The following is a 20,226-nucleotide window of genomic DNA, read 5'->3' on the forward strand; positions in this document are numbered from 1 at the left end:
ATCAAAATTCAAATTCAAGTATAAAAGGGAAATTATATATATATATATATATATATATATATATATATATGTATGTATATATATATATATATATATATATATATATATATTTCTTTTATATGCCTTAGTCATGGTAGAACGATTACCTTGTACATATTTTAATAGTTGTAAGGAAACAAATATTTTAATAGTCGTTTTCAAAATTAAGGAAAACGACTTCCCTTCAAAAGTTCCTCCAATTTCAAATTACTTTTTTTTGGGAAAAACATCAATTAAAAAAAAATATTTTCAATTTTAAAATTTTATTTTTTCACCCGATCTTTGACGACCCTCACCCCCCCACCCACCCCGCACCCCTCCCCAACACCACCACCTTCCCAAAAAAATTAATTTTACTTTTTAAAAATATTTTCAACTCCAAATTTTTATTTTTAAGCTCCTACCTCTCCCCCTCCCCCTCCGGCCAGCCCCCCTACCCACCCCTACCAGCCCCCTCACCCCCACCCCCAAATCCCCAAAAAAATAATTTTATTTTTTAAAAATACTATAAACTTCAAATTTTTATTTTTTCACTCCTACCCCCTCCCTCTGCCCCCCACCCCCTATCACCACCACCCAATAAAAAATTATTTTCAAAAAATATTTTTAATTTCATAAATTATTTTATATTATAGTAAAAATAAAAGATGTTCCTCAAAAATATTTTTCATTCATAAATCAAACACTAAAAATCATTTTCGAAAAATATTTTTTATTCACCAACCAAACATGAGAAAATAAGTCCAAAATCTATTGTTTTCCAGAAAAACATTTTCCTTCGTACCAGACACACCCTATATGTTCTCTTTAGTAATATTTTTCCACAGTGATAAAAAAATATCAAGACAAACAATATTGTTAGCTACAATTCACTACTTCTTGCACAAGAGATTTGGTTAAAGCATGCATGTTATTGATCCAACAAAGTGAGGTCCAACCATTTGGTCATGGATTGACCCAAAATGGAGCCTGGTGAAGTATAATTTAGATTATCTTTCACATATTACAAAAAACATAAAAATTATATTTGTATTGTTATATCTATAGTTTGCATAATTACGATCTATAACAAATATAAATATGCATATTTTTATACACATATAAAAAAAAAAAAAGCAGTTGTATAATTTGTTTCTGTTTCAGTATACATATACAAAAATAAATTGTATAATTTATATTTGTATAAAGTGAGAAAGAGAGAAAGACAAAAGAAAATTGGACACAAAAGATTGTATTTGTACAATCATAAGTGTATAGACAAAAATATATGCATTTGTATTTGTATATACAATTTTATCTCGTTTTATACAAACACAAACGCAAAATAAACATTTGATTTTGTATAAAGTGAGAGAGACGAGTGAGAGTGGGCGAGTGAGATCTGGGAGAAGGTAACGGAAATATATGTATATATACAATTTTCTCTCGCTTTATACAAACACAAACACTTTCTATACATTTGTATTTGTATAGAAGCGAGAGAGGCGAGCAAGACTGCCAACGAGAACGAGAGTGGCGCGCGAAATTCATTAGGAGAGAGGCAAAATAACAACAGTTTACTATGGGATACACAATTAAATCAAATGATATTAAGAGCAATTAATTTAAATTAATAGTTTAATATTATATATAATTTTTTCTATAATTAATGATTTGGACAAATATAAGAACTATATAGTAATATTTAAACAAGGTGTGAAATTCAAAAAAAAAAATCACATTTTAGTCATATAATTAAGAAATACATTATGAAAGTTCAAAAACTTCTGGATGAAACTCTTTAAAGATGTTTGAAACTTTATAATAATGATTTACGAAGACAAGACTGAAAACCGATATCTACTGGCATGATTAATTAAGATTTATATCATGTAAAATTCATTAAAGATGAAAATTCGCTTTACTAGAATTTTTTATTTTCGAATTTAAACTCGAGATCATTAAAAAGATATTTCGAATAGAGCTTTTATAACAGGCTCGATGGGCCAGTAATGCATGAGGGCCAATTGGATGAAACTAGGTCCAATAAACTCTTATAACAGAAGCCACAAACAAATTTGAGTTTAAAAATGCATCTATCCTAAAATTCATGTTTGTGATATAGTAGAAAGAATTGACTCTTTACGGCGTAAAAATAAAGATCTCTCGTAATAAAAAAAATATATAAAATGAAAATAAATAGATCAAAAATCCAAAAGGCGAAAAGCTAGTTAGACGCATTCAAGATGAAACAACTAGTGTGTCACGACCCACTTCTCATAGGCTTAGGCTGAGACCTAGAGTCAGAGAAAAATCGCGACTAAAACGTTATAGGTGAAATTAATGTAGGTCCCATTTGAGTGAATTTTAATACCAAGATTAATTCTTTGTTTGAAATAAGTTCAATTACAAATATGTCAATTGATTTCTTTTTACTATATGAATTTATAATAATAAGATTTATCATAATTAACTTTGTTAAACAATATTCATAAGGCGATTTACTATTGTCTAGAAAAGGATGGAATTTTTTTTTTGTGTGTTTAAAGAATATAACATTTGACATGTGAGAAATCATATGAAAGCCACTAATTTGGAACAATTAAACAAAACAAATTAAAGAAGAGACAAAAGCATGCTTTTGGAACATTATTTATAGAAGATACCCTTCTATACATAAAAACCTATACATACATCAGCCAAAATATTATTATTATTATTATTATTATTATTATTACAATAATAATAATAGTATATCTAGCTAGGCATCGAGTCAGAATAATAAATAAATTTGAAGTATTCACTTTTTTAAGATACTAACAACTTATACATATTAAATTAATATAAATTTAAATTTAAATTATAAAATTCGATTAAATTCACATGTCGCACTCAAATTATGCCCTTATTAATAATAATGTCAATTATAGAAAAAAAATTGGTTACTTATAGGTATGAATTTGTAAGATGCCAAATTGAGGGATCTAAAAGATTCTTTGCAATTAGTAAGAAGCAATATCCACCTACAAAAAAAAAATATTTGCAAAAAATTAAAGAGTTATCTTTTTTAAAAAATCTTTATTGGTCAATTTGCAAAAATATTTTAATATAATATTATCTACTCCATAAAAGTAGATGAAAAAGAAAAAAAAAGAATTTTTGAGTTTTGGATAAAGATAGAAGCAAGCATATAAGATTCTCAAGGAAATTGTCATGTCCCAAAATGAATAAAATTTCAAAAAAAAAAAAGAAGATTTATTTGGAGGCATTTATTTTAATTGCTTGATAATGATATCCAATGATTATAGATTTCATGATTTTTAACATTATGGATTAATTTGAGGTTGAAATTCTATTATCTCTATTATTTGGAACAAATCTATTGTTTTTGATACATATATAATAGTGCAAATTTAAAAAGTATGTCAATTCTATTGACACAAGTAAATGGAATACATTGAATTTCACCAAATAAAATATACTCCTATATTCTTCCTTTAAGAACCATATGGATAACATCCAGACAGGCATTGATAAGCATAAGAAAATGAAGTCAAACATTAGATTTTGCATATAAAAATGTGGATATTTACAAATATCACTGTTTGTGGGCCCTTTTACCTGCTTCCATGCCGGCATATAAATGGAACGACATAGACAGTGAAGATTCATATAAGCCGAACCCAAATTGCTCGAGTATAGCCCTTCACCATGTACTTAAGGGGAGCGACATAGACAGTGAAGATTCATGTAGTTGATCTCGAGTTGCTTCAAGATTGATGCGTCCTCGTTGCATACCCATCCCTTGCATGCTTAAATTGAGTGTCATGGACAATGGAAATTCATATAAACGACCTTAACTTGCTTGAAATTGAGGCATTGTCTCCTATCACATCTTTCAAATGCTAAATGGCCCCCAATACCATCCACTCTATGTTGCTCGGACTCTTTAGACATACCACCAGGGTGTGTATCAGATTCTCCAACAGCTATGCATTTTTCTTGAACAACGAATCACTCACTTTATCAGTAATCCTTAAGCTATATGTACATGCCACTCGAACTTAGGTGTCCGTTGAGGCTTCCAGAGTGTGAATTCGGAGGAATATGAACTTCTCGTATTCTTCTTTTTGGTAAGTTGGTATGAGAAGATTCATTTTTGTGGCATCAAGAAAACGACTTGATCAACCCCAAGCTGTAAAGATTCCTTCTAAATATGCTACCAAGTGACAACAACATAGCCCCACCTACACCCACTGCAGGCTCGTCTCTATCAGCCGTTTGATGATTGATCAATGGCAATTCCTTCACTTTCAAGTTACTCCATCCGATTTCCTCCCTAACAGACTCAATGATATTTGAATCGACTGGATTCCCCCTCGCATCTGTTATGTAGAATATATTTAGAGCTGATTCCCCTGTGGTTGATATCTCAGCCCTCGTCACGTTTAGACCATTTTCTCGGAATGTTCTAGTTACATCGGCCAATAAGCCTTGTTTGTCTTCCGTGGATAGCTCTAGTCTCACTCCCTGTGATCAGAATTGGAGTACTGTGTTGGAAGAATATTCTAAACAGTCTTTACGAAAGGTATAGTTAAAACGTGTCTTTTCAGATAGTAAAAGAGAGAAGCAGACGAATACCTCGGATGCTCTTCTTTCAATAGCAGCTTGTAGACATAGAATCACGCGTTGCTTTTCAGCATCTGAACTAATAGGGATTCCATCTGTATGCCTAATGAAGAATTCCTGAGACGAGATATAAAAAAACATGAGCAAATGCATATTACTGAATATTATTAAGAAAAGGCATAGTACATAAACAAACGCTCAAACTTGGCTTCAACCGGAAGCACTCCAACTCTGAATATGCACATTAAACACCTCAAAACTTTGTCTCAATTGACAACTAAACACTCCCAACTCGTCCCCACGGTGTCTAGATCTGCGTACTCAAAGTTGGAGTGCTTACTCATCAGTCCAGGCCAAGTTTGAGTGTGCGTTATGTATTATGCCTAAGACGCGAGATAAGTAAGTAAAGGAATATACCAAGTACGCCCTGTCCCCAGCTGAATCAATTGTGGCATGGAACACAACATACTGCATGTCTGTTAACGTGCAAACGACATCAAATAGCAGCTTAGTTCGGTCTTTGCACTGAATATTTACCACGGAGTAACCCTTTTCCAAGCAGTTCAACACCGATACCCTCGGGGTATCGTTGCTAGTCCTAATCACTGGCTTTCTTTCATAATCACGGTCTGCAAACATCATTTGGTGAAGTCTTCTTTCTGTATGCGTGACAGCCATAGACACTGATGTTTTAGCACTTCGAACATCATTATCCCCCTTAAGCACGCTCCTTAAACGGGCTTCAATTCTGTCAATCTTCTGCGAGTCCTCAATTGGGTACCCCGACTGGCTTTCCTTAATATGTATCAGGGAGGCAATACGACCATTGTGAGTCCACATTTTAGCTTCAACTACATTGCACTGTAAATCTGACAGTACAGCAAAGACTTCCGATAAAAGGCCAATTCGATCCGTTCCAGTTAGTTCCAGAGCTGTCAAGCCATTATAGCTCTTTGAACTTGCATAATGAATCGTCCCAAGTGACTGTTTAACATTAGCAAAAAGTTCGGATTTAGTATAAAACCTCCTCAGGTATCTTCATATTTTACGTCAAACAAAATCTTAGTATAGTTTGAAAAACCTCCATTAAGTAGCCATACCCGGGCATGTCATGAAAATTGATATCAAGGCAAATAAAGGATCCACGTAGCAGAATTACTGTTAAAATGATAACTATATACCTGTTCGATGTAACTGATGAATCCTTTGTCCGTCAACTTGTTTCCTTCCAAGTCAGTAACATGAAAAACTGCAGATCAAAATGGATTCAAATGTCAAAGAATCAATAAAACATTCACTAAAAATCCTCTCAAACCAAAACATCGAACCAATTGAGCAGCTCACCATCCATAAACCACCGCCCATCACAAGAGACGTAAGCTTTCTTTATTGAAAGGTTCAAATCTGTTAGAACTTGAACGGCTTCAAGAAGAATCCCATGTTTCCTCGCGCTATCTATCTGTACTTGATCACGATATAAAATTCGTAAAGATTAGTTAGTACTACTTAACTATCATTTCACATAAATCCTTCACCTATGTAACTTGTATTCTTAATCCGAATGAAAACAAGGGTATGCTAACTTGACAATTAGTGGTAAAACGGACTACAATTAAACTCATATTGATTTCTCATATGTTCACACAATGTATAGTCATTATCTTAATAGTCGCCTTCTGACATAATAACGTTTAGTTGAATGACCATTTAACGAGTTAACTCAAATAAACTCATCCTCGACTAGTTGAAAATCGAAGGTAACTCAATAAAAAAAACATTCCAAGATCACAACAAAGGCGTATTACCTTAACAAGGGTGGCATTTGAAGAAGTAGCGTTATCGATCATTACCCTGCAGTAGAATTCACAAAGACTAATCAGAAAAAAGCAGTAGTTCAAACAAAAATGGAAAATTATCAAATTCAAGAATATGAAAAAACACCAAAAAGATTGTTATTTTTACTCCAAATTACTCATTCAATTCATGGTCAAACACAACTTTCAAATTACAAATATCATTTTTCAATTTGAAACCAAAAATTACTATATATTTTTTTTAAAAATATTCAAAATTTTCATGATCAAACGAGCCCCCGGAGAATTTCGATGAATATTGAAGAGGCTAACCTGGGAATAGTCATTCGAAAAACAAGTTTTTCATATTCATCCAAAAAAGTAGGCCACTCCATATCATCTGTGTTGAATTTCATTTTTTTTTCCCAACTTTCTTCAGCGCACCAAAGACCAAAAAAAAAAGATAAATTTCACAAAATCTACAAAAACCCCTTTTCAGAAATGAGAAATTTCTTCACTGAAATTGGATTTTCTTCAATAACAGAGACAAAAACAAGATCAAAAAGAAGAAAATGGAGGTGGGTTCGGTTTCAAGCAAACAATTTCAAAACCCCTTTTTCATAAATGAGAAATTTCTTCACTGAAACAGCTCAATTCCACCATTAACAGTTAGAATTTCCTTCAGCACCGAAGACCCAAAAAAAATGATAAAAATGAAGAAATTGAAGAAGAATTTGGCTTCAAAACAAACAATTTTAGAACCCCTTTTCAGTAATTGAGAAAATTTCTTCACGAAAACAGCTCAATTCCACCATTAACGGACCTTGAGTATTCTTTGTACATACATACACCTATTTATATAGAGTATTATTTATTTATTTTTCCTAATTATTCACTTTAATTATTTGACAATGTTTTATTTTATTTTATTTTAAAGAATTAGTTGACTATGGAAAAAAATTATATTTGACATTTTTGATTAAATAGTTTTATATATCAAGGTCTTGACTCTAGCAAAGGGTGTGTACAAGTGAGTATGTCACATGCCATGCCTAATCTTTTTTTTTTATTATTAAAAAAATTGAGAAATTGTGATGTTTGGACTAGTTTACGCGTATTTAGGTTAATTTCATAAAATGTATGTCACCTTTTCGTTACATGTGGTACCAAATAACTCTATCTAACCTTACAAGTGAAAAAAATAAATCATTCTAGACCTCGACTACTAAATCGCGACTGATCTTGTTTTACCTACTTTAACCTAATGGAAAGTTTGATTTGAAAACTTAAAATACAAATGGTGACATATTGGCTTATTATACTCAGTTTCACATCTTTTTCTATGATAACAATTATAATAATATATTCAGGATTATTTCATTGATAGAAAAAAATTGTAGTGTATGTAATTTTATTTTTATCTTACGAATATAAAAATATTATTTCCAATAATATTCCTGAACAGCGTAAATTACATATCACTACATCTTTTACGCTACAAAAGAGAAATATAATTTTTTTGAAATAAAATATTATAATATCCTATTTAATGCAAAAAAAAGAATTTAAATAATTTTTAGATCATAATTCATAAATGACTTTTGATGGGGAAAATTTCCACCTCAGATGCCACGTGGAATATTTTAAATGGGTTGCTTTACTTACTATCCACTAATTTAGAATCAAGTGAACTGTCAATACAGAAAGTACACTTAAATCGACGTGGATTTGGACCCACGTGTCAGCTCAGGGACACTTCATCTCAAAAATAAATAAAAAAATAAAATAATTATCAAAGTTGTTTTGACAAATAGATTTTTTTAAAATATATTAATTTTATTTTAAAAAGAACTAAAAAATTTATAGTCGAATTTACACTAGATATCGTTAGTTTAAGGCAGACAAAATAAGACAAGAGAGTTAAGTAGAGACAATTATCGACTAAAATTACGAGACTATAACATCAATATAAACCAGGGCAAAGTTTTAATTTTTAAATTCGATGACACGTGTAGAAATCCGATTAAATTTTAAATCACGCCACAAAGTTTGTAATATAAATGACGACTCTATACATAAGATTTGAACATGAGAATTTTAATCAGAAATGACCTTTGTTATTTAAAGTTGATAAATAATATTACTTGTATAACAACTAATTAACGCATATCCGGAGTATTATATATTTTTTTTGTAACATGTACGAATTAATTATTGGTTTAAGATGTACTAATTACGTACTTTCACATCTATTTCTAACTATATATAATATAATATATATTTTATTATATATGTATATGCTATGCTTCATGCTGTTACTGTGTCATTGACTTGTTTAGACAGTCTAAATTCATTTCACTAATTAATTAATTACTAAAAAAAACATGACATTAATTAATTAGGTGTTTGGTGGACATATCATGGTGTGTGATTTTTGCATGTCCCATAATATTATATTATTTTACAATATTTTATAAATTAATAATTAAAAAAATATAATTATTTTATTTAGAAGGGAATTCAGAATTTGAAAATAAAATAAAAATTACTATCGTTGACAATTAACAAATTATTATCACAATATATAATTTAAATTCTTAGTTTTTTTTTTATAGTATTTTAAAAACATCAAGAGAGAACATATTCATGCCTGTTGATAAATCAAAATGTCAACAATTTAATTATAGTAATGTTTTTATAATCTATAGAATTAATCAAATTTAATTTTGTCATGGAATACAACTACACGAGCATTACTTTAAAAATTTACGTGCAATCACGTTATTTTCTCAAGCTCTTTTTATAACTCAAATTATTAAATTAAAAATTCAAATCCAATCCTAATAATATGTCGGTTATCTTAAGTTTGCGTGACTTTAAACTAATCGATTTAATTATTTTGAATTCTTCCGATCTGAGCCTATAAATGCATGAATTTGCCCTTTATATAAAATCGAACATTCGAATAAAAATATTCATATTAAATTGTATTATTAACAATTTTTCATTCCTTTCACAATCATCTAAATAAAATATTCATTCAAGTAATGATCATTTATCGAGAGAAAGAATATTAGATATATAAATTTATGTCTAATTTTTAGCAATAAATATAAAGACAAAAAATTTGGATTTATGGATAGTGATCGAAGTTCCAAATTCAATATCCAATCCAAAATATGAAATGTTTAGATGTTAATTTAGAATTTAATTTGTAATTCAAAAATTTAAATTTAAAATTATTTTAAAAAAGTTATATGACCATTTTTCATGGATGAACCCTACCTATATTACATATATGTCGTCATATATATATATAAAAAGATAAGCAAGTGCTTAAATTTGCTTTTTAAAAAAAAAATAAAAATATAAAGCTTTTTTTTCTCAAAAAAATTGTACTCATGTAAAAGCTACTTTTCATATTTAAATTCAAACTTTAAAATAATAATAATAAAAAAATAAAAAATTCAAACTTTAAGACAACAACAATTTAAAAGTAGTTGCGGCCGTTCTCTTTCCCGCTTTACTTAAAAGATTCGGCGGTAAATGACGTGGCATTATTGTTCGCTCGATAACTATTTATGGCAGAGTGATAAATATTTTTTTTATTTTAAAATAGAAGATTGAAATTAAAACTCTTATACGGAGTTATATTTATTATGGAGTGTGAATTCATATTAGTTAAGTCTTAAACAGTCTATCGATTGAAAATCAGATATGAAATCGAAAAAAGGAAAGGAAAGTGACATTGTTGTTTGCTCGATAATCACCAAAAATTATAATAACGTGATAAATATTTTTTTCATTATTAAATAAAGATATCAGATTTAAATCTTAAATATAAAATTATTTTTGATAATAAACATTATTATTTCCGAAAGTCAAATTTTGCAATTTAGAGAGAAAAAAGGCTAGTGAGGTGGCATGGTTAGCATTGTAAAAAAGATGTTTTTTTATCCACATAAAATTATGACATGTATTTTTTAAATATTTTTTTGTTGCTTGTGGATAGCAAAAAAGAATTTTGGAAAGGCAAAAGAAAGAACATCCACAATTAGAATGGCTTTTATAAGAAACCAAAGGGTAAGAGGAATATTATTATTATTATTATTATTAGGAATTTTTTTTTTATTATTATTATTAGGAATATTAAGTTCACAATTTGTGGTTTATGTGGATACTTGACACGTGGATGCCAGCTCAGATTCCATATTATTTTAAATGATTTTTATATTCCTTGATTGAAATGTATAAAACATGTGGATGTTATAGCCATGTTTTTTTCCATCTAATTTATATGTTAAATATTCGAGTTGAGGAATTGATAATAATATTTTTGTTAGGATAAATTGCCTATATTATATTTTTATTTGATATTGTATACCTAATTTAATTTGCAAAAATTAATTTTGAGAATATATATTTTTTATTAGAGGTAATTTAACTTTTATGCATTGAATTTGAAATTTCTAGTTAAGAAATATAAAAAGTATTTATTATCTTATAACAATATTTGTCGGTGATGTTGATTATGTTTTCATATAAAGTGGCTAGAAAAATAATATTTTATCGTGTAATTATAATTGGTGAATTTTAAATATGATAAAAAAATTCAATTTATCCTTCACGGCGACCTAATGATTTAGATTTGTAATTTTCATATTGGAGATCTAACTCCGTATCATCGAAAGCAAGAAGTTTACCTCTTAGATCGAGCTCGTTGTACACTTGTATAGTATAGATTTGAAATTTTAAAATTCGCTTAAATACTTTAAAATTTTTAAATATTGGGTCAAATCGGATTAACATAATATATAAGAATCAACCTATAAGTATATAAACTTAATATAATTGAATAATTTGATCTCATATGACCATTATGTAATTCAGTTTTATTCAAAATTATATGTATGTCTCGGAGAATAGCCAAGTTAAATAATGCATTATAATTTATGTCGATCAATTTTTTACCAAAGTAAAATACATGGCACAATTTCGAAAAAGTGGAAAAAAAAAGTGGGAGCTAAATCAGGTACGAATCTCCCCAGCTCCTCTCTGTTTTTTCCTGATCATAATGATTGCCCGTAAGATGTTTGCTCAATTGCCTAAATGAATCCCTTTGCTATGTGAATGATTTTTATACTCTAATTTCGAATCAGTATGATTGTTGCACGTAAGGTGTTTGTGTAATTGCCTGAATGAGTCCTTTGTTGTGTGAATGATTTAGTGCATAGCGTAACTCTAGTAGTGTTGCTCAACTAGACTGTGTCATTGTGAGGAACAAAAAAACCTATGTTTACTAGGCTTCAAATCACAGTGTATCACGGGCAATGAGTAGCCGTGGTGTAGATATTCCAATGGAGATGCCACATCTATCACTATACTTAGTCGATGGTTGATGTCTAGGGAGTAGTTGTGCGAATATAATCACTTATCGAGGCTCCCATTGGACGTGTACTCTAGGGAGTAGTTGTGCGAATATAATCAAATTACTCTCACTGAGTGAATCAGTTGGTCAGATCAATTCGTAGTATGAAAATTCTTCCTCTTGTTGAGACAACATACGCTGAATCGACTTCTTGCTTTCTTTTACCTATTATAGACCTTATCCATACAATCACAAAGGCGATGGAGGCTAATACAAATGCAATTCCAGCCGTTAGAATTAGAGCAAGTAGTTTTCTCATCTTGGATCTATGCTTTGAAGTAACTAGTGTGGCATGTAGGAACATGATTTCTTGGAGAACCACAAAGGAACCTCCCCATTGAAGTTGTTGAAACCAAGCATAACAACCTTTAACCGATGCAAACGTGCCATTTCTTGAGGCAAATTTCCATAGAAACTGTTGTGATTCAGGTCAAGAGAAGTAAGAAATGTGGGGTTTCAGAATTCAGTGGTAGTATTGGTGTGAGTCATGGCTAAGTTGCTAGCCACAACCAAGTGAAGTAACATGAGTCCTATTAAGAGAAAAAATGTTGAAGGCTTTCTCCATTACAACTCAAGGAAAATAGATAGAATTGAGTATTAGTGATGAATTGATCTCTATTTTGATCTTCCTTATTATTTCATTTTCATGTGTTCTTAATTTGCAAGTTCCTAAATTTGTGGAGTTTACATTTGTTTGTAAGTAAACTATTACCCTTTGCCATTGGCAAATTTTGATCAATTGTTATTCTACTTGGCAATCTAATTGTTCATACTATTTTAACTTTATAAAGCACTAGTACTCTAGAGTATGACTGGAACTCCAGAGACACACCTTGTCCTATTATCCCCCCTCTCGCTTCCAAACTTTTTTTTAGTAATATAGTACACCTTTTTGGCCTACGTGGTCTCCAAATATCTTGCCTCACTTAAGTGGAGTCACGGAGTGTGCCACGTAAGCCAAAAGGTGTACAAAATTATACAAAAAATAAGTTTAGGGGTAATAGGATCTTAGATTAGTTAAGGTACGTCTCTGAGAAATCTTTCATAGTCTTGAGGGGGCACTTGTACCTTGTCCCTTATTTTAAAATTATTTTACTAAGCGTTGACAAAAATTCAAGACAAGACATTTGGAGCGTAATTTCCTAATACATATATACATAGTGTTTTCATTGAAGTCTATGGGTGGCGTGACACTCCTTGGGCCTTCGACAAATTAGCCACTGAATTTATCGTAAAATTTATGAGTCCATCTGAATTCGATAGCTTTAGCTTTAACTTTATACGATGAATTAAAAAATTTATCAATGAAGTATAAATAAAAGTCTCCATGTAAAGTCATCAATCTAAATTATAAATACACTTAATCTCCAAATGAATTTATTAATTGTGAATAAAAATTGCATCTTCTTGTACAGGGACAACTTTAAACTTTAAGTGTCAATTAATTAGTTTTAAGCGATGATTACAACACAGGTAAGATCTACGTATACACTATTTCTTTCGAATTACATGTGTGAAACTACATTGATTATGTAGTTGTTGTTGTACATAATAGTCTTTCATTTTGCTAGAGTTAAGTGTAGTTTCAATGGGCTTGCCAAAGGCCCAGTGGGCTTTTTGTATGCCCATCAAAATTGGTTAATTTGGTCTACATATTAGTCCAATTTCTCATTGAAAATATGTTTTAAGCTAATAAATGGGCGATCAACGATCCTCCCGACTTGACCAGGTTATATTTTTATGGACTAATTTTATCATTTTTAAAACCAACGAAGCTCACTAACTTTGCCAATGCTCTCCGAATCTAACCTCGTGTCGCGTCATATATATAGTCTAAACACCTTCCACCAAAAGGAGTACCATTGATAGAGATTCAATAAAGCAAGTCTTAAATGAGGAAAATATCTCATATATACAATATAATTTTTTATCGAGGGAACACCCTCATCCCCTCATAGATCTGCATCAGCTCTATCGCGTCTTCTACGTCACACCTCGTATTGTATGTCCATTAACATGTCAAACACTTAGTTGACTCCAAATGAGACTCAACTAGTTACAACTTGTGCTATGAGCATCAAAGAGTAAATTTCACGGATGACCACTCAAAATATGATAAACAAATTATAACAGAGAAAGTATCGAAAGAAATAGATTTTGTTCAAACTAATTTGTCAATAAAAGTAGCATCTTCTTGGAGTTTGGAAAGGGGACAGCTTTGACAAACAACTCAAACAATTAAGAAAAGAAGCAAATATAATTGAAATTAGTGCTAATAATAAACTAACAAAGCTACTGATTAATTAGTTAAGTGATGATTGCATTGATTCCCAACAGATAATGGTCACATGCATACCTCACCCTTTTACTTTTTTACTTTCTTAGATTTAATTTTTTTTTCAGTTAATCAAATCAATATATTGTTAATATAATAAAATTTATTCGCATTTAATGTTTGTAATTCAATAATCTTACAAATAATAGGTGATTCTATTTATTTATCTTAATTTTAGTGAATAGAGTTACTTGATATCTGTTGTTGATAAAAAGTGATAAATAACTCGTAAAATTTTAAATAAAAAAAAAAGAGTAAAATACAAGGATTAGTGTGAAAAGAAAACGACAAATATATTTATAAAATTGAGACAAGAATTAGGAGCACATAATACCTATTATTGGCTACATGTAAGTGTTGAAAGATTCAAAAACTCTTCTTTTTTTTTTCATCTTGAAGACCTCAAATTTGCATGTGCATGAGTCTCCTTGACCTCTCAAAGTTGCTTTACAAAAGTATGTAATTTATATAAATAAATTGTATTCAAGATTATAAATAATAAAGCATGACAATTTAGAGAGTTTTAATTTTTATATATATATTAAGTATTTGTGTATTAATATGAGTTAAAAAGTTAAAAATATACTTTAATATTTTTTTAAATTATATATCTGAGTATCAGCTGTGTGAATTTTCTATTTGAATTATCACTAAATGTTATATTGAAAAGTATCTCAAATATCAATTGTATATTCACCTTTTTTTATATGTAATATCGACATTGTTCAAGTAAGAAAAGTAAACAACTGATAGTTTAGATATATTTTAATTATATTTGATGATAATTTAGATAAGAAAAGTAAATAACTGATAGTTAAGATATTTGATAAATATTTGATAATAATTTAGATAACAAACTCATATGCCTAATAATTCCTATATAAAGAAAATAAAAATATTATACATGTATTTTCTATCCATCAATCTATAAATACAAGAATTCTACTAAAACTAGCCTCCATATTGTATTGTTATTATAATCATATACATCGTATACTAGTTATTCTCATCATCATAACAATATTGCATCATAATAAACATATTTTCTAGGAAAGTAATACTTCATATATAACATATACTATACTTCTTCTATTTTAATTAATATGATATATTTTTTTCTTTTAATCCATTTAGATAATAATAATATACTTCCTCCGTTTAAAAAAAATGACCTGATTTGGTTTGGAATGGAGTTTAAAAAAAGAAAGAAGACTTTTTTAATCTTGTGGTTTTAAATTAAAGTTATGTCGAATGTACCAAAATGCCCTTTAATCTTGTGGTCTTAAACATGCCACGTGGAAAGTTAAAATTAAAGTGTTGCCAAAAAAGAAAAAGGATCATTTTTTTAAAACAAACTAAAAAGAAAATATAAACATTTTTTTTAACAGAGGGAGTATTTTTTTATTTGATAAATATTTAGTGAAACTATCAACTTTTTGTGGAGTTTCACTTATTTGGCAAAATGTCTACAAAAATTTAGTCCACATGTCCAATAATAGTTGTTTACTGTTAACTTGACATATGAATTAAGGAGTAAATAATCGAGGTAATTTTATCAAATCACTCTTATTAAATATAAGTCATTTAAATATTGAAAAATGAATAGTACTATTTAATAAGCAAGGGTAAAATAGGCATAAAATGATAAATCATTCGTTGGTTTTATAAATTAGACAAATCTTGTTGAATATCCAACCGAGAATAATAAAGATGGACGAATAGAATATTATTTTATTTTAAAAATTAATCTACTTTAAGAAATCATTTTAAAACATAACAAATACTTTTCAGATTCATTAAATTTTGTATCAAATTCAAACTATATTATATAAATTAAAAAAAAATCATTTTTTATAATATTATTTCGATATAACAATAAAAAATATATCAAAATAAATTACTTTGATTGAAATGATAGACTTGAAATGTGCTTTAGAAAGGGTCATAATTCCAATTCATCGAATTCTTACTAAGTTTTAATTATCTTATTTCTTCTTTTATAATAAATTACTACCTAATAAAACTATATTTTTCCTCTACTATAGCTAATATATAACAAATTAATTAAAAAGAATTTGACAAAATTTTCCATTAATCAATTTGAGCTACATATTAACTCGATATTTTATGAACTAAAATAAACTAAGTTAACAAATTAATAATCAACTCAAATTTATAGAAAAATTTATATTTTTTTTATAAATTAATTTTATTTCAAATATATATATCGAATATCGAAAAAAAAGGCGATAATTAGGATACAAAGAGAATCCTACCACATGACTCAAGTTCTCAATTGTGTCAGCGTTAAACTCGCCTCTTTGCACATATTTATTGACAGAATGGGGCAGATGCACCATGTGTTCAACTTACAAATTATATCATAATAAAATTTAATTATTTATATTTATTTTATTCTTTTAAAAATAAAATAATTTGACATAATACACGATAATAAATATTTAAATTTGATTTTAGTTGACTCTGTCTAAACAAACTTTGAGGTTACCTACGAAATTTAATCTCAACTGATAACTAGTTATTCTAACTCGTTCCTTTTGTATTTACGTGGATGTTTAATGCTGAAATGACGTATAAAATTTAAAGGTGTCTGCATGATTATTTTATAAGTTGTAGTGTTGAATTGACAACTAAACATCTTAAACTTGCTGCTATCGCGTATCGTAGACACCCCAATACTGACGTGACATATATTTGGATAATCATTTTACTAGTTGAAGTATCCAACTGACCACAATGTGCGATAAGTTAAAATATATGTGCATATTTAAAATTGAAATATTTAATAGACAATTAAAATTAAGTATAGATATATGTTATGCCCATATTTATTTTAAACCAAAGTCAATTTGACTCATAACTTGTATACAAAATCTTTCCAATGGATTTAAAATTTTTATTTATGAATAGAAAATATCGATATATTCATCATTATAAGCTAAATTTTGCGTATAATTTATAAGCTAAATTTTGCGTATAATTTATAGTAAAACACAAGAAACTTCTGTGGTTTATTTTCTTTTATTGATCACAACATCCCCTTAGTTCTAGAGGGTGACATTTATTTCATAACCCAAATTTGACATTTACTTTGTAAAAACATTTTTTTTCTTCACACATATAGTGTTAAATAAAATATTAAGCATATTCCATAATGGTTCTTTGTTTCTATAATTTTAACAAAAAAGACATTAATTAATATTAAACTATTATCCAAAAAAAAATTTGTAGTCAAACTATGTTATTTGGAAATTCCCAATTACGTGGAGTAACCGTTTAAGAAAGAAACAAATTAAAAAGCATACTCTATGACCTTGGTCGGCATTAATTAATATTAATCTCTTTATTTTATATGTAATTTTGTTGTCAATCCTTTAATCATGACATTATGATGTAACTAGTCCTTCATATATATAGTTTATGGTACTAATTATCTCTTCTTCTTTTTTTTTTTATATTGATTTTAAGTCTATATGAATATGTCTTTTGGCTTATACGATATTTTTTGAACTATAAAATGTATATACATATCATGTGAACTTATGTGGTGTCTGATAAAATTTTTCACTTTCCTCTTCTAATTTGTATGTTTATAAGATTTGCTTAATTGATGTGTTACATGTAGATCTTTTTTAGAAGCTTGTCAGCCTATACTATTTTTCCTTCTTAACCCGTCCTCGCTCGGCCCCCCTCTATTACGGAGCGCGTCATGTTTTGTCTCTTATACTATATTTGTCATATCCCAAATTCATGGAACATATTGTCTACTTTGGGCCCAAGTGCGCATGAATTTGTCTTTTTGAGCTATGTCACATTGAGTCCCAAAAGGAAAAAAAAAAACGTATGTATCATGTGGATTTGTATTATGCTTTACGTACAAAACTCTCCCACTTTTCTATCTCATTTCTATGTGTAATTCGTTAAAAATATCATGTGCACCTCATCTTAAGAAAACTTGTTATTCTAAAAGTCAGGCAATGACTTTTCATCGTGGGATCACAGTTTGTTTAAAAAAAACATTATACTATATTGAAAATTTGATTTTATTTAAATGATAAGCTTTTTTATATAGCCAAGAAAATTTAATATATAGAATACCTAGTTCTATAAACAAAGCGAGCTAGAATTTTAATTTGATGAATAGTAATTTTTTTTAAAAAAAATGTTATGATTCAATTGAACTCGTATATCCACTCATCTACAGCTATCGAGTTCACATAAAATCAATATATTTAATTAATTAATTAATTAATTGCCTCTTTCCTCTACCTATATCATCACTATATTTGAATTATTCGATCATCATCCTCATAAATTATTGAAAACAAATTGTCCTTTTGCATTGTCTCTAATTTCCCACTGCTTATTTGCTTAAATCAATTATTCATGTTTTGTCCAAAATTTCAACTATTTTCCCCTAAATTCCACAAAACCTACATAAATTCATGCACAATATCAGGTTCATGATTTATTTAGACACGTGTCAACTTACGAAAGGATATGAAAATTATTTTTTTACAATGTTAAAAACATTCATGAACTTACATGCGAATTATAGTTTCATTTTCGAATTATTGACAACGTTAAAAATATTCATCTTATCTGACTAAATCAACTCAAATACATTTCAAATCTTTCACATTGCATAGCAAGTAATCTCAAACTCTTGTACGAGTGTGCAACTCTTCATAAAAAAGATATTAAAAACACCCCAAACTTAACGTGTAACAAGCAAAGTTTAAATCAAACTTGAAATGATGACTTGCACAATAAATTAAAGCAATAATCTTCGATAACTAATTAAATAAAATATCAAGAAGGAAAATAATTCTTTACACCAAATAATTAATACATAATACTTAATTTGGGATGGATCCTTCGAATTTCGTAGTAAACAAAGTTTAGGCAAAATAAATTTAAAAAAATTCATATGTTAATACACGGTAAAAAATGAATTTACATTTTCAAGACCGCAAAATGTAAAAAATAAAAATAAAAAGGACGTCAATTATGGTGAAGTCTAGGACATTTGGGATAGATCCTAGGAAAAAATAAATATGCCTATAAGTTTTAAAAACTTTATGTGCAAATATATGCTAAAAACTTGAATATATAATGATGAATTCGCGCTTTAAGAACTTGAAAGATAAAAAACAAGAAACGATACCGATCATGGAGAAGTTCAAGAGGGATCCTCCGTATTTAAAGAAAAATTGAGTTTGACAATAATTTTTCAAAAAATTCATGTGTTAATACACACCAAAAGCACTAATAATCATATTTTTGCGATTTGGTACCTTGAAATTCCAAAAAAAATAAAAGTAATATCAATCATGACAAAACCTAATTTTTTAAGGATGGTCCCTCCAAATTTTAAGCTATGCTAATATTTTAAAAAAATTCATGCGCTAATACATAACGAAAGCTCCAAGAATCATAAATTCGTACGATAATCATAAATTTACGCTGTCATTTGAAATGAACCTTCAAAATTTCATGTAAAACAAAATCCAACAATATATTTCCTAAAAATTCTTGTATTAATACACACTAAAAGTTTCAAATTTAATTTCTATTTTAGTATTTCAAAACCTGAAAAAAAAATAAAAGCTATGCCAATCATAGCCACCACACTAAGTCCTTTTTTTTTGTTTTTCTTTTTAAAAAGTAAAAATAAATAAAGGATCAACTGAAATCAAGCAACTAGCAACATGGACTAATTTGAACTGTCTATATTTCTTTAAAAAAAAGAAATTGCTTCCTCCGTTATAATTTATTTGACTTCATTTTAAATACGAGGATCATACTAATTATTATTCGATATGAACATGGACTTCTATTTTCTTAATTTTTCAAAATAAAATTACATATTTTAAAATTATACAAAAAATGCTATTAATAATTTATTTTTTAAAAAAAAATACTATATAAATATTTATTCTTTGACTATTAAAGTAATATTCCTCCTCCCATAATAACTGACCACCTTTTATTTTACACGA

The 20,226-nt window shown here is 28.6% G+C and overlaps 1 protein-coding gene and 1 long non-coding RNA gene across 2 annotated transcripts; one reads left to right on the plus strand and one right to left on the minus strand.

Annotated features, from left to right (window-relative positions):
* Positions 1–3,430: 3,430 nt before the first annotated feature.
* On the minus strand, positions 3,431–8,215 carry LOC101243731 (ACT domain-containing protein ACR8). Its single transcript, XM_004244535.5, has 7 exons — positions 6,774–8,215; positions 6,453–6,498; positions 5,992–6,106; positions 5,829–5,896; positions 5,065–5,631; positions 4,660–4,764; positions 3,431–4,548 (listed from the first exon to the last, which is right to left on the minus strand). Exons 1-7 carry the CDS (start codon positions 6,854–6,856, stop codon positions 4,186–4,188), a joined length of 1,347 nt encoding a protein of 448 aa, XP_004244583.1. The 5' UTR covers positions 6,857–8,215; the 3' UTR covers positions 3,431–4,185.
* Positions 8,216–11,297: 3,082 nt separating this feature from the next.
* Positions 11,298–12,626, plus strand: LOC104648612 (uncharacterized). Its single transcript, XR_742590.4, has 2 exons — positions 11,298–11,472; positions 12,043–12,626. It is a non-coding gene; the product is annotated as an uncharacterized lncRNA (long non-coding RNA).
* The last annotated feature ends 7,600 nt before the right edge of the window (positions 12,627–20,226 follow it).

Source organism: Solanum lycopersicum, chromosome 8 (assembly GCF_036512215.1).
Source record: "Solanum lycopersicum chromosome 8, SLM_r2.1".
Classification (NCBI taxonomy): Eukaryota; Viridiplantae; Streptophyta; class Magnoliopsida; order Solanales; family Solanaceae; genus Solanum; species Solanum lycopersicum.